This window comes from Caloenas nicobarica, chromosome 2 (assembly GCF_036013445.1).
Source record: "Caloenas nicobarica isolate bCalNic1 chromosome 2, bCalNic1.hap1, whole genome shotgun sequence".
Lineage (NCBI taxonomy): Eukaryota > Metazoa > Chordata > Aves > Columbiformes > Columbidae > Caloenas > Caloenas nicobarica.
In genome coordinates this window covers 751,638-777,495 of record NC_088246.1, presented here as the reverse complement: position 1 = coordinate 777,495, position 25,858 = coordinate 751,638, and the positions used below count along the sequence as shown (strand labels likewise).

General features: G+C 56.9%; 2 protein-coding genes across 3 annotated transcripts; one reads left to right on the top strand and one right to left on the bottom strand.

The window, feature by feature from the left end:
- Window positions 1-452: 452 nt before the first annotated feature.
- LOC135986337 (zinc finger protein 777-like) lies at window positions 453-20,469 on the bottom strand. Its single transcript, XM_065630314.1, has 14 exons — window positions 20,452-20,469; window positions 19,836-20,289; window positions 19,155-19,281; window positions 18,298-18,405; window positions 18,012-18,110; window positions 17,768-17,878; window positions 13,444-14,333; window positions 7,592-8,087; window positions 7,183-7,530; window positions 6,988-7,095; window positions 6,023-6,118; window positions 5,111-5,227; window positions 4,850-4,963; window positions 453-2,362 (listed from the first exon to the last, which is right to left on the bottom strand). The coding sequence occupies exons 2-14, from the start codon at window positions 20,202-20,204 to the stop codon at window positions 1,389-1,391; spliced, it is 3,957 nt and encodes a 1,318-aa protein (XP_065486386.1). The 5' UTR covers window positions 20,205-20,289; window positions 20,452-20,469; the 3' UTR covers window positions 453-1,388.
- A 333-nt stretch (window positions 20,470-20,802) lies between these two features.
- LOC135986203 (zinc finger protein 783-like) lies at window positions 20,803-25,799 on the top strand. Of its 2 annotated transcripts, XM_065630068.1 has the most exons (6): window positions 20,803-20,976; window positions 21,429-21,555; window positions 22,765-22,878; window positions 23,163-23,288; window positions 23,385-23,519; window positions 24,039-25,799. In XM_065630068.1, the coding sequence occupies exons 1-6, from the start codon at window positions 20,875-20,877 to the stop codon at window positions 25,463-25,465; spliced, it is 2,031 nt and encodes a 676-aa protein (XP_065486140.1). In that variant the 5' UTR covers window positions 20,803-20,874; the 3' UTR covers window positions 25,466-25,799. The 2 variants fall into 2 exon arrangements, with proteins under 2 accessions (XP_065486140.1, XP_065486142.1); XM_065630070.1 differs by lacking the exons at window positions 20,803-20,976; window positions 21,429-21,555 and adding an exon at window positions 21,589-21,709.
- The last annotated feature ends 59 nt before the right edge of the window (window positions 25,800-25,858 follow it).

Genomic DNA, 25,858 nt, shown 5'->3' with positions numbered 1-25,858 from the left:
GGCTCTGCACGTCCGGCCCGGGGTGGGGGCGTTCGGAGCCCCGGCCTGGAGGGCGGGCTGAGCCCAGGGCCCAGCCCAGGCTGAGGAGAAACCCACCTTCCCCTCTCCCCTGTTGCCGGTTATTCCACACTCCCCAAGCAAAGATTTTTTCCTCTATTTTTCTGCACGTCTTTGCGGGTTTGGGGACAGCACAACCAGAGGTTCTTCTCTTGCTTCAACCTCGCTCACCTTTTCTCCTCCCCCTGCAGAATGACCCATGACATTTCTCTTAATTTTGATTTCAAAAAAACCCGAGAAACTCCCAACCAACATAAAAGCATCCTGACAAAACTTAAGCAGAAATATGCACATAAAAAAGGCTAATTAACAAAATTTATCACAGTTGTCTGACAATGGAGGAGCCCTGAACTAAAACAGGCTCTTGCCTGACTCAGCCAGTGCTGCTGCTTCTGTATTTTTTTTTCCACGAGGCTCAACACCATCGACAAGGTGACAGATGATGTATCCAGACTCCTCTTACTAAAAAGAACGAATTGTGTCCTTGCAGTGTCACTACACGTCAGGCTCAACAGCACTTTCCCCTTTAAAAGACATTGAATACAAGCAACAATACAGTTTCTGAAGGAGAATGTTTAACGAGCATCTAAATGTTCTGTTTTTGTAGGATTTGGAAAATTGAACAAACACAGAAGACCTGTAACAACATGGCCAGTAAGTGCAACACAATTTTAAGGCTACACAAAATGAAGACCGTGTTCCGGGCTTCCCGGTCGTGTCGCAGCTCCAGACGAGGATGCGGCCGTGGGGAATCCTCTCCGGTTTGGCAGCACGGAGCCCCGGGAGCTCCACGGGGTGTTTTTTGCCTCTGGGGCTCTGCTCCTCGCCATCTGGTCGCCGCTCTTGGAAGCACCTTCTTTTAAGCAGCCGCAGGGTCAACGCTTTCCTTCCTCAAAGCGTTTCACACCAGTGGGTGTTTCCTGACACTGTTTCACTTGTTTAGTGGACAATTAGTAACTGTAACTCACTTTCAGCCCAGTCCCCGGACTCTGGACTCCCAGCAGCCGAGGGATAACATTCCAGATATTCTCCAGCCTGATGCGTTACAAATTGTTCCGTGTGCTGATGTGATTTCTCTGCCGCGTGGATTCACGCCCAGCAGGAACTCCACGCACGACAGGCCTCCTACGCAGCTCCAGCACACCCCCAACAGCTACAGGCACCGGCGAAAGCTGCGAAACGGCCCTGCAGCCCCTTGCAAGGCGGTTTGCAGAAAATAACCCCCCAACCTTCTCCCTTTGCCTGGGAGGGGCTCAGGGTGGCTGTTCAACAGCCTCCCCCTCCCCAGGGTCCAGCGCAGAGCTGCGACCCCTGCGCCCGGCCCGGATTTTCTAGATGGAGTGCATCACAGACCCCCGGAGCTCCGTGCAAGGCCAACCCCCCAACGTCAGGTGCGTTTCTTGGACGTGACTTTCCTGGTGCTTCATGAAACTCCTCCTGCGCACAAACCTTTTCCTGCAGAGGGGACACTGGAAGAGCCTCTCCCCAGAGTGCTGGCGCTGGTGGTTTAGCAGATAATCCTTCCTCCGGTAGCTTTTGTCGCACTCGGAGCACTTGTAGGGCCTCTCTCCCGTGTGAGTCATCTGGTGCCTGACGAGCCAGGAATGGCAAACGAAGCTTTTCCCGCAGTCGCTGCAGATGTAGGACTTGCCCCTGCCCTGGCCCTGCTGCTGGTTCGCGGGGCTGCCCCCCGAGTGCTGCCGGCACCGGCCCCACGGCCCCGGCTTGTCCGGTCGCGGATCCCAGCAGGGGCTGCCCGGCGGGTTTTCCGCGGGGAAGTTCTCCTCGCCCTCTGCAGACGGTTGCTCCTCTCCGGTGAGGCCGCCGTGGTCACGGAGACTTGTTCCGTCCGCAGGGTTTAGTCCACGCTCGGGCAGCCCCTCGCAGGGGGCAGGAGCAGCCCCCTGCCCGACCCCTTTCTCACTCGAAGCGTACGGCTGTGAGTGCAGCAGGTGGAACATCCTTTCGCTGAGACTCTTCTCCTCTTCTTGGGCTCCCTGGGGGGTCTGAAGATGTTCCTGCTGGCTGGGGTTTCTCTCGCATGGTCTCTTCCCGACACTGCTTTCCTGAGTGCTAAAGAAATCGAAGTGCTCAGCAAATCCTCGGTCGCTCCGAGCATCACCCCCCAGGCCGTTCCCCGTGGTGTTTGTCTCCATAATTTCTGAATTACATGGAGTGTCCCATGTTACTCCGGGAACAGCATCCTTGGAAAACTTCTCTCCAGGTCTTCCCGGTACCTCCAAGTCACACGCTGTGCTCTCAAAGCAATCTGCCGGAGGGTCCCTCTTTGCATTTTCATCATGCACTGGAACAGATAGATTGCAGAGTATTTCAGTTAAGAGTATCCAAGTCTACAGCCATGTCACACTAACGGACAGACAAATAAGACGGGAGGTTTTAATACTGAGAGAAGAGCACGTACCAGAGTTCCACTGAAACAAAAGCTCTAGGAAAATAAAAGGTCTTTTTGCAATTATGTTTTGAAATCTACGTGAAAATTAATTAACGCAATGCTTCGCCCTCTCATTCAGATATCTGAAGAGTGAGGCCTAAGTTCCCTGACAGAGTAGACACCATCACACCCCAGCGTTCTGAGCTGCTCTTTGGACACTCCACCGAGCACCTCGAGGAGCAAGGACACACAACGAGGCACCGGAGCCAGCTCAGCGAGCAAGCGGGGGTGCACGTGAACCGTTGTTCCTGCGGGGAGACACTCCTGCCCTGTCCTTGTTCCGAGCCCTCAGAGCGGTGCTGAGAGAGGAAGCTCTCACACCTCCCAAGTGATCCCCAGACAGGCGACAGCTCCGGCTCGATGCAGAGAGCTCGTCAGAATTCCTCTCCCCTGGACGTCCCTCCTGCTTTCCTTGGAAAACGTTTACGACTCCTGTGTGCAGTTCTGGGTGCCACAGTATGAAAAAGATATTAAGCTGCTATAGAGTGTCCAGAAGAGGCTATGAAGCTGGTGAAGGGTTTGGAGGGGAAGCCGGATGAGGAGCGGCTGAAGTCCCTGGGTTTGTTCGGCTGGAGCAGAGGAGACTGAGGGCAGAGCTCATGGGGCTGCAGCTCCAGCAGGGGAGCAGGAGGGGCCGGGCTGAGCTCTTCTCTCTGTGACAGTGACAGAACCCAGGGAACGGCGGGAAGATGTGCCAGGGAGGGTCAGTTGGACACGAGGAGAAGGTTCTTCACCCAGAGGTGCTGGACACTGAACAGGCTCCCCAGGGAGGTGTCACGGCCCAACCTGACAGTGTTCAAGAGGAGACTGGACAGCGTCCTCAGACACACGGGGTGACCTGTGGGGTGTCCTGTGCAGGGACAGCAGTTGGGCTGGATGATCCTTGTGGGTCCCTTCCAGCTCAGGACATTCTATGATTCCTGATAATCCAACCCCAAAAGGTATCTGGCACCTGAGCTCTAGATTTGCCATCGGACGAAATTGTTCTGCTGACCTGCAAATTCCCTCTTTCTGTAATTATTTTCCTGCGACCAATATCCAGGGATTCATTTTCCAGCTTATTTCCACCAATGCCCTCCAGGCCAGCTTTAATGCTCCATGATTTTTCTGTCCTCTAAGACCCACGACCCTTCCAATATCTGAGAGCTGTGACAGAAAAGGCTCCACTGAGCATCAGGAAGGACCACGGGTCTCTCGGCAGCATCAGCCATCTGGGTCCAAACTTATTGGTGCTTCATAAACACCCTGAGCTCTTATTTCTCCAGCCATGTACTGGGACACCAGCACACAAAGGTGTTACCACCAGCCGAGCTAAAGCATGAACATTAAAGGCATCAGTTGTTCTACAGTAATTGTCTAAGCGTGTCCTGTCAGCCCAGTAACTCCAGGTTGGGTGTAAGCACAGACTGGAAGGTCTGGAGCAGACTCAGCCCACCCTGGGAGGCCTCTCGGAGCAGAAGGAACCGGTCTCCCTCGGGAAGGAGGGACGTGGAGCTGATCCAGCCTCACTCCAGGGCAATATCCCGGATGACCTTTTACAAAATCATTAATGTCGGCTGTTCCCGGCACACTGAGAGTTTATTCAGTGACTTACTCTAGAGTAACTTCATCATGTGCCCATGAATGTCTGAATAACTTACATGAAGGAATTCCAGGCAACCAGCCTATTTGTACACAAAATATTCCTCTGCACCCTCTCCCCAGTTGCCCACTTGAAAGCTGCACTGTGTGGTTCTCGGGTTGTGGCCCAGGAGATTGTATTATATTTAATTAATATCCCATCCATATTTGCACACCTGTTCCCTGCGGTTAAGCCTCAACCCAAAGATGAATCTCTGTTAACTCCACCTCAAGCGTGACCCATACTCCAAGTGCGCTCGGTACAAAAACTCCTCTAAGTAAACGTTAGCATGTACACCTCCAAATCGCACGTCCTCAAATTGTCTGGCACTAAAGCTGCCTTCTCTTTTGCTGCAGGGTCACTCTCCTGCTTGGGAATGTCAAGTCAGGGCTCCCCGTTCACTGGTAGCAGGTTTAGACACCATCAAACCAGCTGGAAGCACAAACTTGACTGGTAAGGCCTGGGCGCAGCACTGGGCTCGCCTAAACAGAAACCCCAGGCAGCGCCTACGGCAGCTTTAGGCCAGCTCAAGGAGGAAGGAGACTCCTCAGCTGACAAAACCCGAGTTGTTTTGTGAACAAATATTAACCAGCAGACTGAGGTTTGCTTCAGTTCTTTCATGGCTTACATTGTAAGGTCGTGACATTTAATATAGTATTTTAAAATGCTCTGAACTAGATTTACTGTCCCAGAAATCTCAGCTCAAATCCATCACTGACCTGTACTTGAATCTGTGGAGGTTTCTTCTTTCTCCGAGCCTCGCCGTTCAGGGCAGCGCGGCTCCTCCTCTTGTTTAATCCACGATAAAACATCCGTTGTGTAAGTCTGAAATCCTGTTCATTGGGGAGAATTTACACAATTGAGAAATGCAGGAGGAAGACGCAAAGCACAGAAGATTTGGGAATTCACAAGGATAAGGAAAGTGCTGACAAAGACGACGTGAAAAGGGGTAACTCCTGCAGTGGGAGGTTTTGGCTCACCTGGGTCGGGGTCTCTGGGCAGGTCCTCGTCCCCCGCACCCGGCAGCTCCCTGGTATCCACCTCTTCGCCTTTCTCGGGCGGACCTGGCTCCTCAGGCTCGTAGAACACTTGCTCTGCTAAAGGAGAAAATTTGAGACAAGCCTATAAAGAGAGCGTAAGCGCAGGATTTCACGAGGGTGAAACCTGTCCTTGTAGGTTTTTGTTTGGTTGGTTTGTTTTGGGTTTTGTTTTGTGGGGTTTTTTTTGTTTTCCCCCAAGCCAAGCTCCCAAAATCCCAGTTTCTTAGTGAAACCTGATGAAAAGGTCTAAAAATCCCCATCTGTTACACACACTGGAAGCCAGGTAAAATTACAGAGGAACCAACAGATAGAGCTGCTACCCTTTGTAAGGACTAAGGACAGTCAAGCTCCAAATAGTTTATTTGTATTGCAAAGAGACACAAGAAGGCAAGAAACAGGTCCCTGGGCTGCGTGGCCATTACGGCAACAGCACTACCAAGGAGTCGGTGTACGCAGAAAAGCCACAGAAGCAAAAGGAGGAGGCACCGACTTGTACCTCTGCCAAGTTACCCATAGGCCCCAAAATCTGAACGGTGGCCCACTTTGCACCAGATATTTGACCAGCTTCAGGAAAGCGAAGCAAGGAATTCAAGGGAGAACGAAACATTTCCTATTCTGTGCTGCTCTGCTTGGGTGACAACCAGCCGCACACTCTGCAAACTCCAAAACGGCCGTGAGAAGGGAGGGACAAAATATCGGCCCTTACCTGTCAGGAATGGCGACGAGTCTGTTCAAAGCCGGTGAGCTTCTTATAAAGGATTTGGAATAAATGAGCAGAGGTGGAAAAATACCCAACACCCTTGGAATTTCATCGGTCTGTTTGGTTTTCCCTCGAGGAATGCAGTTACTCACCTGGGCAGGGCTCTTCGGGAGCTTCTCCAGCCTCCTCCTCCTGTTCATCTGCAGCGCACAACTCTTCCTCTTGCTTAATATGGATTATGCTGTCTTCTGGTAATAGGAAACAATGCTATTAATTCCAGACGCAAAATTAATTCCAATTCTTGTCCCACTCCAGGCACGGCAGCTCTGTTCTAGCTCACATTCTAAAGAAAAGCTCACTTCAGTTCTCGTTCTCGCTGACCACAGTCTCCTAAACAGATCTAAAACATTTGTCACAAAACCTTCAGCAGATGTTTGAGCTTCAGAAACACACAAAGAGTTTCATGCAAGCGTAATGTCCATGTTGTTGCGGTGCCCATTAGCAAATGAAAACGTGTTCTGCACGGCCCTGGGAGAGGATAGCGCCATCGGAATTCCCGTTCTCGGGTTTTGTTTCTCTTCTGGCTCTGCCAGGGTTGTGCCATTTCCTTTGCAGTCACTCTCCGTAAAACACACACCACTTCTAACCCATCGGAAAAGCACTAGCGAGAGTTATGAATGCAAAAATTAAATACATAAGGAAAGCCAGACGGACTAATGCTCAGCACTTTACCTTTATACCTCGAACACAACCAGTGAGTCAGAGGAACACTTTGTGTGCGTGTAAAAGCAACTGCATTGTGCAGGTTTGTGCACGCGGAATAGAAAATCCTCCTGACAGCCTTCGGTCTGGAAAACTGAGCATCGCCCCACGCGGACCGGCCCTGCGGACACGGCCCAACGGCGAGGGGCCCGCGGGGGCGACACGGGCAGCTCAGCACCGGGAGAGGGAGAAGCGGCGGTTTGATGGGGAGTTTTGGTAAGGCCGGCAGGGCTGCGATGCCCAGCAGCCCCGTTTGGAAGGCCACACGTGCTGTGCGAGAGGCCCCGCAGCACAGCCCGGCTGCGGGTGCCTGGCACTCGCGCCCCCCCGGCCCGGGGGTCCCGCAGCCACTCACCAGTGCCGCTCTCCGCGAGGTCACCTCTCCCGTCCCCGTCGCCGCAGCTCCGACACGGCTGCTGCCCGCGTCCCCCCCGGGCCTGGGCGCGTCCGGGCACGTCGGGCGCTGCGGGAGGCGGGGGCTGAGGGGCGGCCGGGGGCGCTGCGGGCACCGGGGGCCCCCCGCCCGCCCCCCGCCCCGTCGCGGCCTTACCGTGCGGGAGCAGCATGTGGTAGTTCCTGCGGAGCACGGCGCGGTGCAGGGCCCGCTGCCACCCGCGCAGCGCCCGCCACTCCCGCTCGCTGAACTGCACCCACACGTCCTCCGCGCTCGCCGGGCCCCGCGCCGCCTCCCGCGCGGCCCCGGCCGGCCCGCGCCGCGCCGGCACCCGCGGGGCCCCGCCGCCGTTCTCCAGCCGCCGCTCCAGCGCCCGGAGGCGGCCGCGCAGAGCCAGCGCGCCCCGCAGCTGCCGCTCCGCCCGCGCCAGCCGCGCCTCCAGCCGGAGCAGCCGCGCCGCCACCGCCTCCGCTCGCCCGAGCCGCGGCCCGGCCATGGCCGCTGCTGCCGGCCCGCACACACCGACACCGACACCGAGACACCGACACCGGACACCGACACCGACAGCGGCCCGGCCGCCGCCCGCCCCGCAGCGCTCCCTGCCGGCCGCTCTGCGCCGCGCACTGCGGCGCCCCCCGGCGGGAGGGCCCGGCACCGGGCCGGGGCGGAGCGGGGAGCGTCTGAGCCGGCGGGATCGGGGATCGTCTGAGCCGGGAGGGATCGGGGATCGTCTGGGTCGGGGGGATCGGGGAGCGTCTGAGCCGGCGGGATCGGGGATCGTCTGGGTCGGGGGGATCGGGGATCGTCTGGGTCGGGGGGATCGGGGATCGTCTGAGCGGGGCGGAGCGGAGAGCGTCTGAGCCGGGGGGGATCGGGGATCTTCTGAGCCGGGAGGGATCGGGGATCGTCTGGGTCGGGGGGATCGGGGATCGTTTGAGCGGGGCGGAGCGGAGAGCGTCTGAGCAGGGGGGATTGGGGAGCGTCTGAGCCGGGGGGGATCGGGGATCTTCTGAGCCGGGAGGGATGGGGGATCTTCTGAGCCGGGAGGGATCGGGGATCGTCTGGGTCGGGGGGATCGGGGATCGTCAGAGCCAGGGGACATGGGATCTTCTGAGCCGGGGAGAACTGGGGACCCTCTGAGCCGGAGGGGACCGGGGGTCCTGTGAGCCAGGAGGGACCGGGAATCCTCCGAGCCGGGAGGGATGGGGGATCCTCTCAGAGCCGGGAGGGATCAGGGGCTCCTCTGAGCTGGGGGGAACTGGGGATCATCTCAGAGCTGGGAGGGATTGGGCGGCCCCTGAGCTGGGCGGGATCAGGGATCTTCTTGGACGCAGGAAGGACTGGGGGCCCCTCCGAGCCGGGAGGGACTGGGGATCAACTCCGAGCCGGGAGGGACCAGCGTCTCCTCAGAGCCATGGGGGCTCAGGATCCCCACAGAGCCACGAAGGACCAGCTGTCCCCTCGGAGCCGTGAGGCACCAGGGGTCCCCTCAGGGCGGAGGGGCTCAGGATCCCCTCAGATCTGGGACGGGCTGGGGTCCCCTCACAGCCGTGAGGCACTAGGGATCCTCTCATAGCCATGAAGGATCAACTCCCTGCAGAACCACGAAGCTTCAGGGTCCCCTCAGAGCCACGAGGGTTTTGTGTCCTCCCAGAGCTGTGGGGTGCAAGTTCCCCTCGGCGCCACAAAGGTTTGGGCTCCCCTCATCATCTTGCCGATAGAACAGGCCCAGGCAGGATCGCTCAGCAAAGCAGATTTTATTAACAATTTTGCAAGGCCGGGTGTCCTACCTAAAGGCAGGCACGCGGAATAGGGCACAAAGCCCCTGCTTATATCACCCTAATCCCGGCCGCAAATTCCCTCCCCTGTTCCCCAGTGGTTGGTACTGCAGGGTTTACAAGCCACCCGCCGCCTGCCTCAGTTTACCTGTCTCATTCATCTAATTCTAATAACCCCCTTCCCCTTATTTATCTATTTAGAATGTGGATTCCTGGCTCTTTGGCTAATCTTCCCCCTAGATGGACTTTTCGAATACAGGTATCAGTATGTATTCTGGGATTAGTTCAAAGAGACTTTGTTTTACATTAAGGATTCTTAGTCTGATGTCTCTCAGTCCTTCCCTCCCGCTGGGGTCAGGCGCCAGGTCCTCAGTTTTGTAAAAACAACATTCCTTCATTAAACTTTCCTTAAATCCTGGTCCACACAAGCATCAGGAGAGGCTCACATCTCAGATATATTTCGCAAACAAGCACAAAGCTGAAGTGGCTGGAAGCCCTTATTGGATCTTGTGCACAGGATACACCCACTGCTGGGGAATTCAGCAAATCCAGCTCTTCCACAAGCACCCGGGATCCCCACTGCAGGTGTTCCCAGAGTTCGGGTGACACCCCCAGGCCCTCCCTCTGTGGCTGACAGCTGCTTGGAATCACCGCCTCACCTTATCCTCCTAACGTGATGAATTTGCTAACTTGTCTGGCTGTCAGCTACGCAAAATGGACCTCCCTCACCGTAACTGCAAAACCGCCAAGTTAAAAGTCCCCTTGCTAACATCGCCCACGTGATGGGCACATCCTCGGTCCAGGTAGTTTGCAGGACGGTGCAGAGTTCCGTTAGTTCTTTGTAGCCTCCTCCAGCAGCAGGAATCAGGTGTCTGACCTGCAGCACAAGGACCCGCTCTCACCTGCCCTCTCTGAACCTTTGCCTGGTGTCCCAGCCTGTGGCAACCAGGACGTGCTGCTGGGCCAGGAGGGGCTGGAGGGCTCGTACCCAGCTCGGCACACTTGTGTGCCCATGGGACCACGCTGACCACCAGACTTCTCCTCCAGCATTGGGAAAGAGTCAGGCCCATCCCAGGAAGGGACAGAAAGAAGCTTAAGAACTTGGCAATGGTGCTAAGTGACATCTGCTGTGAGATGTGCATGGTTCCGGTGCTCCTGGCGAGGGACAGCAGGGTTGCTAGAGGATGGCAGGGCTGCTCTGTACTCCTTGTCTTGCGTTTAATCCTTATGTAGGGAGCTGGGTGCAGGAGAGCCGGGTGCAGGAGAGCCGATGTCCATCTCAAAATGCAGAAGCGCCCGCATTCCATGGGATGCAATGAATTCCTACTTCTACATGGTAAGACACGGAGAGGCTTTTATAAAGACAATCTGAAGTCAGAAGGCAATAAAAGCCATGGAGTTGCTCTAACAACAGAGAGTACTTGCAAAACGAACAAACAAAAGCTTGAGCTGCTTTTAAACAAAACAGTTTACACCTGCCAGAATTTGAGAATCCAATAAGATGTTGCTGTCCTGGGCGCACCTGTGTAATTTTTTTTTTCCTCTATTTTTCTGCACGTCTTTGCCTTTTTTTGATATTATCTCGGCCTGGATGTCTGGCCTTGCCATGGAGGCTGCCGTCATACTTCAGCCTAAGCTATAGCAGCCCAAGTAACGAAGGACAGAAACAAGTTCCATGCTGAGAACTGCCACCCCAGTTTGAGAAAAGCTCAGCACTTGCTCAAAGAAGATGTGAAGACTCCACGATGCATCTCAGGGTGGGTGTAGGAGACCTTGTGCTCCTCAAAACCCTCCCTCCTTCCCCATCACATCCTCTCTTGCCTTCCCCTGTAGCTTCTGCTCTTTCTTGTGAGCATCATCCTATCTGTGCACATGGAGGATTTATCTTCTTTCTCTTGGCCTTGGCAGAGCAGCGCATTTCTGTGTCACTTGACATTTCTTCTTGGATTCAGGGTTGAGTTTTTTAAATTTAAGCAGGATGAATCTCTAAATAGCTCTGAGATCTGTTACGAATACACAAATTTGTCTCTGAAATACACGGGAGCTGGGCTAGAACAGGGAAACTATGACTCACTGTGCAAAGTACCGCTCCATCTGTACTATCAAAGGCAGCATCGAGATGAAACATGGAGCACATCAAGTGCTTCTGATGCTCAGCAGTTAACATATAAAGTCTCCCAGTCAAAAATAAGAGGGTGCTGCTGAGATGGCGTAACCCTCCCCAGCTCACACTTCTAAATGCCCCTCATTTCGCTATGCAAACACCAATTCTTTTACAGTTGTGGCTACAGAGACATCTCTCAGATGTGAACGTGACACCTTCTTAATTTTTTCTTTAAATAGTGTTTTAAACTAAAGCATCTAATAATAACAAAGTGACAGGAGGTCAGCACTAGACAGATACACAATATTGCAACGCGGCAAGACATGGCAACCCGGCAAGACTTATTTCTTGCCATTGTCCTTTTGTAAGACACAGAAACAGCCCAGGAAAGGCACCTGAAGTCATTTGCACAGTAATCTGCGACCGCTGCCGAAGCGATCCTTCACGCAGCAGCATCTTTGCATCTTTATCCCCGAATAAATCCTCCTCCTCCTAAACTCAGCTGAGCTGAACTGATATCGCCGGCAACGCTGCGGCTGCTGGAAACGTTTTGCGGGCAGCAGGATCGATGGGATCTGCCTGCAGGATGAGACTTGTACAGTGAGCTTATTCACATCCTATTTTTAGATAATCTTACCATTCAGGCCTCGCTTGGATCGCAGAAAACAATGCTCCTGCTCGGGTTCCACCACAATACCGAAAAAAAGAAAAAACCAACAAAACCCAGTAGAAACACACTCCATTCTTTTTTCCAATTGAAGGCAGACTCTTGTCTGCCCGTCAGAAGGTACGATACTACAAACTGCCATTTATCAGCAGCTAAAATGATTTTAAAAAGAAAAGACAAAAAAAAGAGAAGCATTTAGAACCTCACAGCTTTAATCCATTCAAGGTTAATGTGATTGTTATTAAATATGAAGTATCTACTGCTGCAAACTTAACTGGCATTTTACAAGCAGATAGAAACAAGTTCCCTGCCCTGAAGGCTCACAGTCTAAGTAAGAAAAGTGTAAAACATCAACAAGCAGTTTAACTGGATTCGGTGGGAAACCACTGGAGAACTAATTAATTTACCTGCTTATTGGACAAGACCCAAACTGCTTGTCGGGGTATCAAGTGCCCCGTTCTCTGAACTGCCAAGGGACTCTCCTTCAGCACATCAAATGGGAGAAAAACCGGTCCGTGTTCAACGCTTTGTGGTTGCAAGTGGCCACTGAACACCCAGAAGTGACAAAACACCAGATGACAGGCAGACAATGAACCTGGCAAGGACCTCAGTCGGTGGCCAAAGGAGTTTGCAGACTGAAACCTCTGTCCCCGCAGGCAGCTGGAGCAGAGGAACATCTCTGGGGAGATGAACCAACCACCTGCACCTCCCCTTGCAGACACCTGGGGACCAGGAGGCGACAGAAGGGTTTCTGAAGCCCAATTAGTGATGGGGAGAACAAGCAGCGGGTTTAAAACCAAGTCAGGCAGCAGCGTCAGCCCTGAAGTCACGGTACGTATTTGGGCAATTCGCTAAATGCATTTCATACGTTGCAAAATTTTTCTTCATGGCTTGGGATGTGACGAAAGCTGATTCCCAAAAGCAAAAAACATCCGTACCCCAGGCTACCAGGAGGAGAGGGAGATGGAGGCAATAATGATATGCAAATAAAAGAAGCGTTAATGTAAGTAATGAAAGTCAGCGCAGCTCCCGCCTCAGCCTGGCAGGACAGCTGTGTCCCACCTCTGCCTTACAAGCGGCTTCACCATTCGGTCCCGCTGGGGCTCTCCTGGAGGTACGGGAGATTTGGGTGACGCCACCTCCCCTGGGTGTGCTCAGAAGTGACAAACAGCGGAGCAAATTCCGCGCGGCGACCGCAGCGCGAACCCAGAGCCCCCAGCGGAGTGTGTCCCAGCGCACATCACAGCTCCGAGCAGAACGTGGCCCCATCATCATAATTTACCACAAACTAAGTCTGACTTTAAGCTCTGGAGAAGGAACTGAGCCTGTCTTTTCCAGGTAGCTTCCTGAGCACAAGCAGCAGTGAAAATGTCATTTGTCCTACGCCGAGGCACGGAGAGAGCTGGGAACTGACTGGCCGCCCCTCCTTGGCAATGGGGGAATCGGTGCAACCTTCACCCCGTGAAAGCATTTGGTTGCCAGGAATCCTGTGAATGTGCAACTCAAACTTGCCCGAGAAACTGAGGGCAGCAGAACTTTGTCGAGGGAGCAGCCAGGGAAACTCCAGGCAAAGAAGAGCAGCCGCTTCGAAAAACTCAACCTCACCGGGACCAGTTCAAACAACTGACCCAAAACTTGGAGAGGCCTGAAAACTCCCATTCTGGAGGGGTTTGGGGCGCTATGAGGTCCTGTGGCCACACCATCACCACCATAAAAAAAGGACAGTGGTGCCAGGGTGGAGCCTAATCCTGCTTTGCTCGGATCTTTGGGATAAATTGTCAGAAAGCCTCTAACGCCGAGCAGCAGACACTCTCTCCGCTCCCACCTCCTCGAGGGGCTGTAGGGCTGTGTGTCCGCACAGCCTAGACGCTGTGCAGCGTCGCCTTCCTCGCGCCCTGCGTGCCCACGCGGCTCCTCTCGCGCTGGTGGATCTTCTCGTGCTGGAGCAGGTGCTGCTTCTGGGTGAAGCGCTTCGGGCACTCGTTGCACTGGTACGGCCTCTCCCCGGTGTGGATCCTCTGGTGCCGGACCAGGTTGGAGGGGTGGCTGAAGGTCTTCCCGCAGTACGAGCAGCCAAGGACCCCTCTGCTCCGGCCCGAGTGCGTACGCCGGTGGATGACGAGGGTTTTCTTTTGGTAGAACCACTCCTGGCACTTCTCACACTTGTAAGGCCTCCCCCGAGGGTGGCTACTCTGACTTGGTTTGTAGCTGCCGTTGGTGTTGACGCTTCTCATGCACCTTGGATTGATGTACACCTTGTCCGTGGGAGGGATGCTGGCATGGGCTTTTGCATTCTGGCTTTGCCTTAACCTCTCCATGGCCATGCAGGTCCTCTCCTCCATGCAGGTCCTCTCCTCCACGTGGGTCCATGGATGCTGCTGATGGAGGAATCCCTCCTCGTCTCCAGTGTGCTCACTGCAGCACTGTGCGCCGTGGCTCTCCTGGTGAGCCGCCAGCATCTCCCTCAGACAGCAGCCCTTCCCACACGTGGTACACGAGTGAGGTCTCCTGCTGGGACAGTTTTGTCCGTAGAATGTGACAGCGTTGTTTTCACCAAGACCCTCTTGTCCCGGAGCAGATGGCACCAACCTGCTCACGTTCTGGTGTCCCTGCTGCACGGGAGAGCTGTACGGACCGGGACCCTGGAACACCAGCTCCTCCGGCTCCCTGCGCAAAGTCGTGGGGGGCTCTGAGCTTTGGGGGCATTCCTCAGAGTCCAGCTGCTCTATTTTGAACGTCATCACCTCCTCTGCTGGAACTGCCAAGAACAACAAAGGGGACGTTCATTTGTGAGACACGAGACGCTTCTGAAGTGCCCCCCGCTCCTTCCCCCGCCACCCCTGAATCGAACTGGCCCGTCTTACAAAGGCAGCGGCCAGCTGGGGGACCTGGAGAGAGAATTCCAGAAAAAAGGACAGGGACTGGTTGGTTTTGACTCGAGAATACGTATGGAAGGAGGAAGCCTCCTCTAGTCCTCACCGGGGCCGTACATTTTCTGAGGGTTCATTGCTTTTCACCCCTGAGCTCGGTGGGTTTTCTCTTCACGCTAAACCTGTCTCAGACTTTCTCTTGACTCTCATTCCTACCTGAACACCTAAATTTCAGTTGAAAATGACCCGCGGCTAGAAAACCAACCAAAGGTCAAGGGTGGAAACTGCCAACACACAACCATTTTGAAAGCTGTCAACAGCGTGAGGGCAAAATCCAAACGGGGATCGGTCTCCTGTCTGGCCATTGTCACTTCCCCGTTCAGTAGTGCTGTGCAGTGACTGACGGCAGAGAGGTGACAACATGCAGAGGTTACACAGGGAGCAGGAGGAAAAGCATCGAAGATTTAGGCACGGCAGGGCAAATTCCATCGAAAACGGAGCAATCTCCACTGGCAGCTCCAACGTGGCACAAGGAGAACGAACAGAGAGCAGGACTGAGGGTGAGGAAGTGACCAGTGAGCTGGGGACGGTCTACTAATCAGTAAAGATGACATTGTAACTGGGGATAACGGAGCCGTCCTCCAACCCGGAGGCAGCCGTGGAGGCCCTGCTCCGGAGCACAGCTCCCTCTCCCGCCACCCAGCAGAAGAAACCCCAGGAGAAGACCTGCAGACGTGCTCTGGAGGACGCCAGACAGGACCCGCAAGGTGCCGAGGAGCACAGGGGCCGCAGGGACGAGCTGAGCGCTGCGGCAGCCGCGGCCTCGCCGGAGCCGGGGTGGCCCGTCTGCGGCAGGACGGGAGCTGCAGGGGACATTCCAGGGGGAGCTGCCCAGACCCCTCCCATGCCCGCTTTGCTTTCGGCCTTTGCCGTGCCCTGCGGCAGGGGGTTCTGTAATACATCTTGCCCATGAGTGATAACAGACTGATACAGGGAATGAACTAATTAACACTTAACTAATTAACACTTAGAGAACTAACACTTAACGAGCTAACACTTAGAGAGCAAGCCCTTAACCCACAACACTTAGAACCCTTAACCCACATTACAATTGCTTAGCTTTGTGTAACTTCTTGTAAGAGAAACAAAAGTTCACTGACGACTTTACAGGCCTTGCAGAGAGACAAAATCTTGGGTGCATCCTTGGGTGAATTAGATAACCGAAACTTGGGGACAGCACAGGAGATACGCCAGTTCTAACCAACTCAGCAGTCTGAGTCCCAGCCAACTCAGCACATCGGGCCAGAGGTGGACGTGTACAGAGAAGACGACCCCGGTCCACGATCACTGTGCAGGCACAACCAGGAGGAGCCAAAGGTGGAGACTATGGAAATGATTTCCCGGAACTCATTGTAATAAGAACTGCCTTCTCGGGGACAGGTTATGAATATGTATAGGTGTTCCTAGAACTTTCATGAATATGTAACACTTTACAGCATTTAACTAAGCTAACAGCTACTAGAAATTTGCACACGTCTTAGGTGGAAATTATTCCCCCGTGTGTCCAGTGCTGTAAATACATACCTTCTTTACAATCTCAAGGGTTGTAAGGTCATTTCCGCGCCTCAAGACTTTGCCGTGCTTGGTTCTGTGATTCTGTGGTTGAAAGTAGGTGCCTGCTCATTTCACCGGGTCCTCCCTGGACCTCGGACAGGGGAAAGGAGAGAAGGTTCATCCCTCCGGCTCCCGCCCTGCCTGCTCCCCCCGGCACAGCCCCGTGTTGTGTCCCGCTCTCTGCCAAACCTGCCTCGGGCTGAGGGGTCCTGCTGTGGTCAGTCTCCCCCGATACAGAACCTCTGCACCTCGCTGCTCTGCTCTGGGCCGCGGCTCAGACTCCTGTATTCCCTTGTGTCCAGTTCCCACTTGTGTCCAGTTCTGGGCCCCTCAGTTCAAGAAGGACAGGGAACTGCTGGAGAGAGTCCAGTGCAGGGCCACAAAGATGATTAAGGGAGTGGAGCATCTCCCTTACGAGGAAAGGCTGAGGGAGCTGGGGCTCTGAGCTGGGGAAGAGGAGACTGAGGGGTGACCTCATCAATGTTTATAAATATATAAAGGGTGGGTGTCACGAGGATGGAGCCAGGCTCTTCTCGGTGACAGCCAACAGTAAGACAAGGGGTAATGGGTTCAAGCTGGAACACAAGAGGTTCCACTTAAATTTGAGAAGAAACTTCTCAGTGAGGGTGACGGAACACTGGAACAGGCTGCCCAGGGAGGTTGCAGAGTCTCCTTCTCTGGAGACATTCAAAACCCGCCTGGACGCCTTCCTGTGTAACCTCACCTAGGTGTTCCTGCCCTGGTGGGGGGATTGGACTAGATGATCTTTCGAGGTCCCTTCCAATCCCTAACATTCTGTGATTCTGTGATTCTGTGATTCCAGATGGAGCGAGCAGAATTTCACCCAGCTCCCCAGGCGCTTTGGGGATATCAAATACCATACCACCATCTTTGGGGAAGACCTTGAGGATTGTTCTCAACTTCGTTCCTAATGATTCCTTGTATTCCGTTTGATTTATTGTGTCTTCTCACCTGCAGTGTCCTGTCCAACCGGCACTTCAATCCTCCTACTAGTAAAACTGTCTGTACGCTTTCTGCCTGCTTTCCCAACCTCCGTGTGGCTCTTGCTCCTTCCCCACCTGCCTCTCCTCAGCCCCTGCGCCTCGGCACACGCTGTCCCACAGCAGGACAGGTGCGGCCTCACCTGGAGCACTGTGTGCAGTTCTGGGCACCACAGTATGAAAAAGATAATAGAGAGTGTCCAGAAGAGGCTACGAAGTTGGTGAAGGGTTTGGAGGGGAAGCCGTATGAGGAGCGGCTGAAGTCCCTGGGTTTGTTCGGCTGGAGCAGAGGAGACTGAGGGCAGAGCTCATGGGGCTGCAGCTCCAGCAGGGGAGCAGGAGGGGCCGGGCTGAGCTCTTCTCTCTGTGACAGGGACAGACCCCAGGGAACGGCAGGAAGATGTGCCAGGGAGGGTCAGTTGGACACGAGGAAAAGGTTCTTCACCCAGAGGTGCTGGACACTGGAACAGGCTCCCCAGGGAGGTGTCCCGGCCCCAACCTGACAGTGTTCAAGAAGAGACTGGACAGCGTCCTCAGACACACGGTGTGACCTGTGGGGTGTCCTGTGCAGGGACACGAGTTGATAATCCATGGTCCTGGTGGGTCCTTCCAGCTCAGGACGTTCTATGGTTCTATGATTCTAGGAACGTCGGGGACTCCCCACATCTCCAGGTGCACAGTGCGCCGTGGGATCGCTCAGAACTCACCCACGCTGAGCTCGGTAAACTCCACGTCCTCCGTGGCTCCGTGCTCCTCCACACACCGCTCCTCCTCTTGTTTCACAACGCCCACAAAGCTCGGCTCTGGAATGCCATACTCTGCCGAGGGAAAGAGGAAACCTCTTTACGGGCTCTCTCAGCACCGCTCGGGTCACCCCTCGCCGTGCCCACCACGCTGCGGTGTGTCCTCCCCGTCTGTGTGTCCGTCACGCCTTTGCAGAACAGCGCTCACCGGGTGCGGGTCCCTCCAGGCGTTCCTGTCCCGTCGGGCACTGCGGTCCTTCCCTGCTGTCCTGGCCGTTCACATCGAGTCCGAACAGCAGAGACTCTGCTAATGAGAAAGATCGAACGCATTACATATTTTTCTAACACCGTTGCTCCCTCTGACCCTGCTCCTCCTGAGATCTGAGAAGTCTCCTCCATAGCGAGTCAGGACTGTCACCCTGTGACATCCTCTGGATGGTGACACCAGCGCGCAAACATCACGCCTGAGCATAGAGCTGTAATTCATCTCTTGCCTGCGCTTGGTTCTGCTGGAATCTCTCTCGAGGCCACCTTATCGCTGCCACGGGGCGTTTCTCCGCTCTGGAGCCGGGACAGGAGGTCAGGTTTGGAGATTGCATAATCTGTTGAGGGACAGAGATGCAAAGGCTTCCATGCTGCTGTGTCCGTGGGGAGGAACCTGCGCTCCCCAAACCAGCTCCATCAGCCAGACCCCACCGGGAGATGGCGGCTCCTGCCTCTGGCAGCCAGAAAAACCGCACGGGGCTGGACGTGGCACGCACCGCGCTGCCCTCGGCAACGGGCAGACTTCTCCAGGTTTGCTTGGAAAAGAAGCTGCTAAATTAATGTACACTGTGATTAAGTTACAAGGGATGTACCCACCATTAACCAATTGACATGATCAATGCTTTCTGACCACCTGCAAAATGAGGGGATGTTTTTCCAAGTTTTAGATCCTTCTGCAGGACAAGAGGGAGACAGAAGATTCAGTAACACATTGTTTAGAAGCAGAGTGCTTAGTTTATATTTAACTAATAATTAATAGATGTATTGTAAGTAAGAAACTAAACAATTATAACTAACATCATCAATTATTTCTTAGTATAGATGTATTGTATGCCAAAATTTTCAAAAATTGTAATGCATATGTAATAATTATGTGAATATAAGTAACGCAAGAGCATCCAGTCATGGGAGCACTTGAGGAAGACGATCCCAGAGTTCCCCAGCGCTGATAAAATGCTGCTTAAAAGTATAATCGACTCTGCTGTTAAGTTTATTTCTCCGTTTCAGCTTCCCAGGTATGGGGAAAAGTCCCCAAAACGGAGCTAGTTCGGCAGTACTGATAACTGACTGGAAAAGCGACCCTTACCCAGAGAGATGAGAGATTCATTCTTCCCTCTCAGCACGCTTTTGTAGGGCTCCCTCTGCCATTCCTCCAGATTCTCCCACTCTGGAGCAGAAACGTAAGCGGCGCCGCTGTCAAACATCGCCTGGACCTGCAACCGCAAGAGTGACACCCTCGGCACCTGGTCTGTAACCAGAGCGATGAATCCTCATTTCTATATTCACCAGCTGAGGGAAAATCCAATTTATTATTGCTACCACACATCGAGTACTGAAAGGAGAAAAAAAATCCTGCCTTGGAGCATTCTCGTGACACAACGAGAGTAACGTGTCTTCGGTTTAAAGAACTTTGCTAATTCTCTGAGAACGAACTGTGAATTCCACAATATTCTTTCCTATCGCACGGGCAGCGTGGGGAGGAACAGAGAGTTTATCGTTAACACTCCACAACCTGTCCTTTTGCAGTGAGATAAAGAGGAACCCAAACGCATAGGGCGACTGCTGGATGCTGGCGCATGGCAGGTGCTGGGGCGGTGACAAGCTCCGCTGTTCCCGCGCGGTTCACAGAGCATTTCAGGCCTCACGGGAGACGGTTGCCGGGTGAAGACCAAGCGTGTGGTGGAGCTCGGGGGAGCAAAGCGGCCCTGGCCACCCGCTTCCCCGCTGCGTCCGTCCCCTCCGGCGCCCTTAGTGACCCACTTGTTACCTTCGGGACCTCACCCCCGGGGGGCAACTGCAGGATCCAGAAATTCTTGTTCTTCAGCAGGTTCTCCACGTTCTCCAGGCGCCGCTGGAGCTGCCCGTACTGCTGGACGAGGGTGCCCAGCACGGCCAGCTTGCTCTCCAGCTGGCTCCCGAATTCCGCCACGGTTTTCCTGCACTCGCAGTACTTCTCCTCGGCGCTCACCGTCCGGCGCTCCAGGCTCAGCAGCCGCGCGGCGTGGGCGCCCACGCTGCGCTCCAGCGCCCGCACGGCGGCCACCACGGGCCACAGCGAGACGCCGGCACCGAGCGGCCGCGGGGCTCGGCCGGGAGCGGCGGGGAAGGACCAGCCCGGCGGCTGCGGGGGCTCCATTCCCGCCGCGCCGCCCGGCGCGCAGAACGGGAGCGCGGGGCGCGCGCGGGGCCGCAGCACCGGGACCCGCCGGGGCCGCTCGCTGCTGCGGGAAGGGGAGAGCCGGGTCAGGAGCGCCCCGTCCCCGCCGCGGGACACCGGGCCCGGCCCTTCCCCGCACATGAGCCCCCGGCGCACCGGGCCCGGCTCCTCCCTCCCGTGCGCGGCCGCCGGGCCCGACCCGCCCTCCCCGCCGCTCCGGACCTACCGCGCCGTAACGGGGCCGCCCCGCTGCCGCGGCCTCGCCCTGCCGCCAGGGGGCGCGGCTCCGCCGCCGCTCGCCACAGCGCCCCCCGGCGGCCGGCGGCCCGCGGCGCCGCGGGAGTGATCGGCAGCTGTCAATCCCCGAGCAGCGCTTGATTTGATGGGGGCAGCCAGCCAGCTGGGCGAAAACTCTCCGACGCCCCCCGCGTTGGCGTTTACCCCGCCGGGAAGAGCCCGCTCCGCGGTGACACCGGGCGGCGGCCGCCGGCCCCGTCGCGGCTCGCGGCCCCGCAGCGGTGCGCGGCGCCTCCCGGCCGGCAGGAGGCGCTGCGCGGCGCGGCGCGCGGGGGCGGGGCCCGGGACGGCGGCCCGGGGGCGGCGGCGGCGGCTGCCCGGGGCCGGCCGGCCTGCCCGCCCCGCCGGGGCCATGGCGGAGCTGCACGCCCGCCTCGAGGAGCTGGAGCAGCGGCTGGAGCGGGTGGAGGCGGCGCTGCGGGCCGGGCCCCCCTGGGCGCTGCGGCTGCCGGCGGTACGGGCCGGGCCGGGGGTGGCCGTGGCGCCATTGTGGGGCTGAGCGGGCACCGGGGGCTGCCCGTGGGCCACCTAGGGGCTGTGGGGGGCGATGGGGCTGGAAGGGGCGCGGGGGTCACTCATGGGGCCGTTGTAGGGCTGGGGGGGGCGCTGAGTCTGTGGGGCCGCTGAGGGGCTGTTGGGAGCTTGAGGGGGCTCAGGGTGACCCCGGGGGTCGGGTGTGGGGCTGGGAGCTGTCTGGGGGGCAGCTGGGGGGTGAGGTGGCTTTGAGGGGTCTGGGGGTGCATCCCGTGGGCTGCTGGGGGCTGGGAGGGCTTTGTGGGGGTGGGAGCGAGCATGTGGAGCTCCTTACGGGGGCTTTGGGGGGCTGGTGTTTGGGGCGGTGTCTGAGGGGCCGGGGGCTGTCTGGGGGGAGCTGCCCCCTCCTGCAGCCCAGCCCTGTGTCCCCAGGTGCCGGTGACGTTCGAGGACGTGGCGGTGCAGTTCAGCACCGAGGAGTGGGCGAGCCTGGACGACGAGCAGAGGGACCTGTACAGGACGGTGATGGAGGACAACTACGCGTCGCTGGTGTCCGTGTGTACGCTCCGTTTGTGCCGGTTTGGCAGCCGCTGTCACTGCCTGGGGACCTCTCGGGGTTGCTTTTCTGCTTCTTTGTGTTTCACTGGGATCTCCAGCCCTCAAATGATCCGCTCAATTCCCCGTCTGCTCTGGCAGCGGGCGGAGGTTGCCAGGTATACAAAGGAGGGGGTAGTAAACGCTCAGGGTCTTCTCCTGGTGGAGAACAGGTACAATGAGGTCCCTGGTTTGTCCTCACAGAAATTCCCTCTGCCGTGTCTGTCTAGATCCTCTTGTGGTTTTGTGTCAGCGCGGTGGACGTGCTGTCCGTTTGTCCTGGGCTGGGGAGTGATGCTGGTCACGCTCCCATGGTGCAGGGGGGTCTCGTGGGGCAGCGTTTGGGGTGCTGCTGGCTGGATTTTCAAACATGTGGCCCTCGCAGCTAGAAATGAGCTTTCCAAAATCCGGTTGGACTCAACGATCTTGAAGGTCTTTTCCATCCTAAATGATTCTATGACACCCTGCCCAGCCCAGCCAGGGCCTCATGCTCGTAATTAATTCTTTCCAGTGCTCAGATGATGGAAAAGGACCCTGGACTTCCCTCTTTGCTGTGGGACTCCCCTGCAAGTGCAGCCCGAGAAGCAGGAGCAGAAGCAGAAGCGCGAGGGGCGAGCGTGAGGGCAGGGCAGGGAACTCGTGGCCGTGACTTTTGTCGCCGTGGGGCGAATCAGCCGCTCATCCTCACCCCGCACTGCGGGCTGCTGAGGAGCAGCAGCACTGATACAATACGGGGTGGTCTGGAGCAGACACGGGTGGTGAGGCTGGCGGGGGAGCTGCAGGGAGATTCACCCACGCCGATGTTCAATCTGGAGCCTTACGATTGTCTTCCTGTGCTTCAAGGTATTTTCCTTTCTGCAGGGTAAATTTCTGGGAGAACTAGGGCTTTCTGTAGTGGGGATTTCCCCCACACAGAGCAGAGATGGATTTTCTTGCAGGTGTTGCTGGGAGGATTGTCAGGCATACCAGAGGGTGCCTTTTATACTCCCCCCTGTAAACGCTGCCTGCTGGTCCCTGTCTGCAGCTGTAACTCCCCGTGTGCCGGCACTGATGCTGTCCCGGGTGGAGATGGAGTTTTTCAGGGCTGGGACTGGCTCTGTGTTGACAGGCTGTGGGTGCAGCCGCAAAGACGCTGTCACATCTTGCCTCTGATGTCTGTCTTGTTCTTGAGCAGACTGTGCCCTGTCCAAGCCTGAACTCTTATCTTGGATCGAGAGAGGAGAAGAGCTGTGTGCGCCGGCGGAGCTGGACCTGGAGGGAGCCAGCGTGTCCCCGGAGCCACCCAAAGGTGCGTGACACTGGATTTCTTCTGTGCCAGGACCCTGAGATGACCGCGGTCCCTGCCTTCAGCCGCAGGGGCTGAGGTGTCTCCTGCGATGGCTGTGGACAGTCTGCATGGGGGGAGGACACAGGGGACGTGTGCAGGGACACATCGGTAGCCTGGAAACCCTCCCCTGAGCCAGCAGCTGCTGTGTGCTGTGCTGCAGAGATGCTGCTGCTCTGTGGGCCTGGGCTTGCACCGCTGAGCACCCAGCTGGCTGCAGCAAAGCCAAGCGCCCTTCTCCTCCCCAGAGCCAGGCCGTCCACGCTGCATGAGCGATGGTGTTCTGCCGGAGATGACAAAGGAGCCTTGTGAAGGGAGCTGTAGGGACCTGGAGGGAAGCAGGAGCCTGGTGGTCACAGTGAACTGCAGCGCATGTGAGTGGCTGGAAAATCGAGCTGACGTGAGAGATCCCAGGCCCCTGCCTGGTTGGTTCTCACCCAGCATCATCCTTGCTCCTCTTGCCTTCGCAGCACACATCCCTCGCGAAGCCACCGCTGTCCCGGCAGATCTCAGCCAGCCCATCCCATCGCCCTCCTGCCCTCTCTCCACGTGTTATTGTGAAGCGGGGAGTCCGAACTGGTCTCCATCGCCTCCCCCAGCAGCAGGTACGGGGACAGGGCCCTTCGTCCCTTCTTGGCAGGGCTGGCAGCCTTGAGGAGCGCCAGCTTGCTCAGAGAGCAGCAGGAGGTTTGCACAGGGCTCTTTCAGGGCCTGGGGCTTTCAAGGCAGGGTTTTACATGATTCGGATGGGCCAAGAAGATGTTCTGGTGGTAAATCCTGCTGCCAGCTTTGAAACTGTGAAGGATGAGGCATGGCGAGGTGTGAAACAGCCCACCCATTGATCGGCTTCAAAGGACGAGCGCCGATGTGTCCGTTAGACTCCTCCCATCCCACATGGGTGACATTTGTCATCTCAAGCCATCCTTGAGGTGTCCGCAGGGATGAGCTGTAGCAGTCAAGTGTGAAGACACTGAGCTAGAAGAGGAGAGCGGGGCTGAGATTTGTGCTGGCTGAGGAGGGTGTGGGAGGTGAGGAGGGGACACGGGAGGAAAGTCCCTTGCTATTTATGCCTTGACCTCAAAACTGCATGGAAGAGTGATGTTTGGGTTCTGAAAAATTCCCAGCAGGTGCTGAGGTGGGGATCCCAGTGGAGGAGATCGCTGCGGAGAAGGCAGTGGTGCCTGAAACACCCTCAAAGAGTCTGGAAGAGGAGGCTGTGAAAGATTCAGGGGATGGTGATGAGGCTCTGGTGGCAGATGTTCCTGAAGAGCTGGGTAATGAGGTGATACCAGATGCCTGCGGAGCGATGGCACAGGCAGAGCCCAGCTGCACGGTCACCTCCCCAGAACAGCCCATGGAGTCCTTGGAAGAGCCCGTGGAGTCCCCGGCAGAGCCAGTGGAGTCCTCAGGAGAGCCCGTGGAGTCCCCGGCAGAGCCCATTGAGTCCCCGGCAGAGCCCGTGGAGTCCCCAGGAGAGCCTGTGGAGTCCCCGGCAGAGCCCACGGAATCCCTGGCAGAGCCCGTGGAGTCCCTGGGACCGCCCGTGGAGTGCCCAGGAGAGCCCATGGAGTTCTTGGAAGAGCCCGTGGAGTCCCTGGGAGAGCCCATGGAGTCCCTGAGAGAGCCCGCGGAGGCCCCGAGAGAACCCGTGGAGTCCTTGGAAAAGCTCGTGGAGTCCCCAGCAGAGCCCATGGAGTCCCTGGGGGAACCCATGAAGTCACCAAGAGAGCCCATGGAGTCCTTGGCAGAGCCCGTGGAGTCCCTGGGGGAACCCATGAAGTCACCAAGAGAGCCCGTGGAGTCCTTGGCAGAGCCCATGAAGTCCCCGGCAGAGCCCGTGGAGTCCTCGGCAGAGCCCGTGGAGTCCCCGGCAGAGCCCGTGCACGGTTCCTGCGTGGGCCGGCCTGCTGCCTGCCAGCGAAACTCCACCCGGGAGAAATGCTACTCATGCCCTGTGTGCCAGAAAAACTTCCTGCTGAAGATCAACCTCACCATCCACCAGTGGAGCCACAGCAACTGGCCGCCCTACATCTGTGTGCACTGTGACCAGAGCTTCATGTCCAAGGAGAAAATCCGGCGTCACCTGCGGGCCCGGGCGGCCAAGGGGTTCTGCCAGCCCTCGGAGGCGGAGGAGAGCTCCAGCCAGACCCCGTGCCCTGAGCCCCAGCCCCACGCCCCCGGCACGGACCACAGCATGGCCTGGGAGAAGCCCAGCCCCAACAGATATGCGTTGTCCCCAGGGAAAATGATGTACACGTGCAACGAATGCATGGAGAACTTCTCCAGCCAGAGCTTTCTGATCCTGCACCAGCGGCGCCACACTAAGCGGCACCTCATCCTGTGCCCCTGCTGCAATAAGAGCTTCACGTGGGCCTCGGACTTTGTGCGGCACCACTGGGTGCACACGGGCGAGCGGCCCTACCAGTGCGGCGTCTGCCAGAAGACGTTCAAGCGGCGCTACCACCTCAACGTGCACCAGAGGACACACGTGCGGCAGCAGAGGCCGTACCCCCGCGAGGACCAGCCGCCCGTGCCGGCTGCTCCTGTTTAGGCGTGGACAGGACAGGGGGAGTGGGAATTGCAGCAGAGTGGGGGGGAAGGCAGGAGGTGCCGTCCCGGGGACAGAGGGACGCTGTCGGGCCTTCTCTGTGACCGCGGTTGCCAGCGGGTCGGGTGAAAGCTGGAGCACGGGCAGCGCTACCCGGGTCCCCCTGCCCTGCTGTGGGCACGGTGACACCCGGCCCTGCCCGTGCAGACCCTCGGAGTGGGGGTCACTCCTTGTTCCCGTGTCCTGGTGGGGGGGACACCGGGAGCGGGACCGGGTGCTGCTGTGACGGAGGACTCGTCCCTTTTCTGGAGAGCGCCAATAGATGCCGTAGAAATCAGGATGCTCCCCGTGGCTGGGTGTGGCTTCTTTCGGCTGGGGGGGGACGGGGCTTCCTGT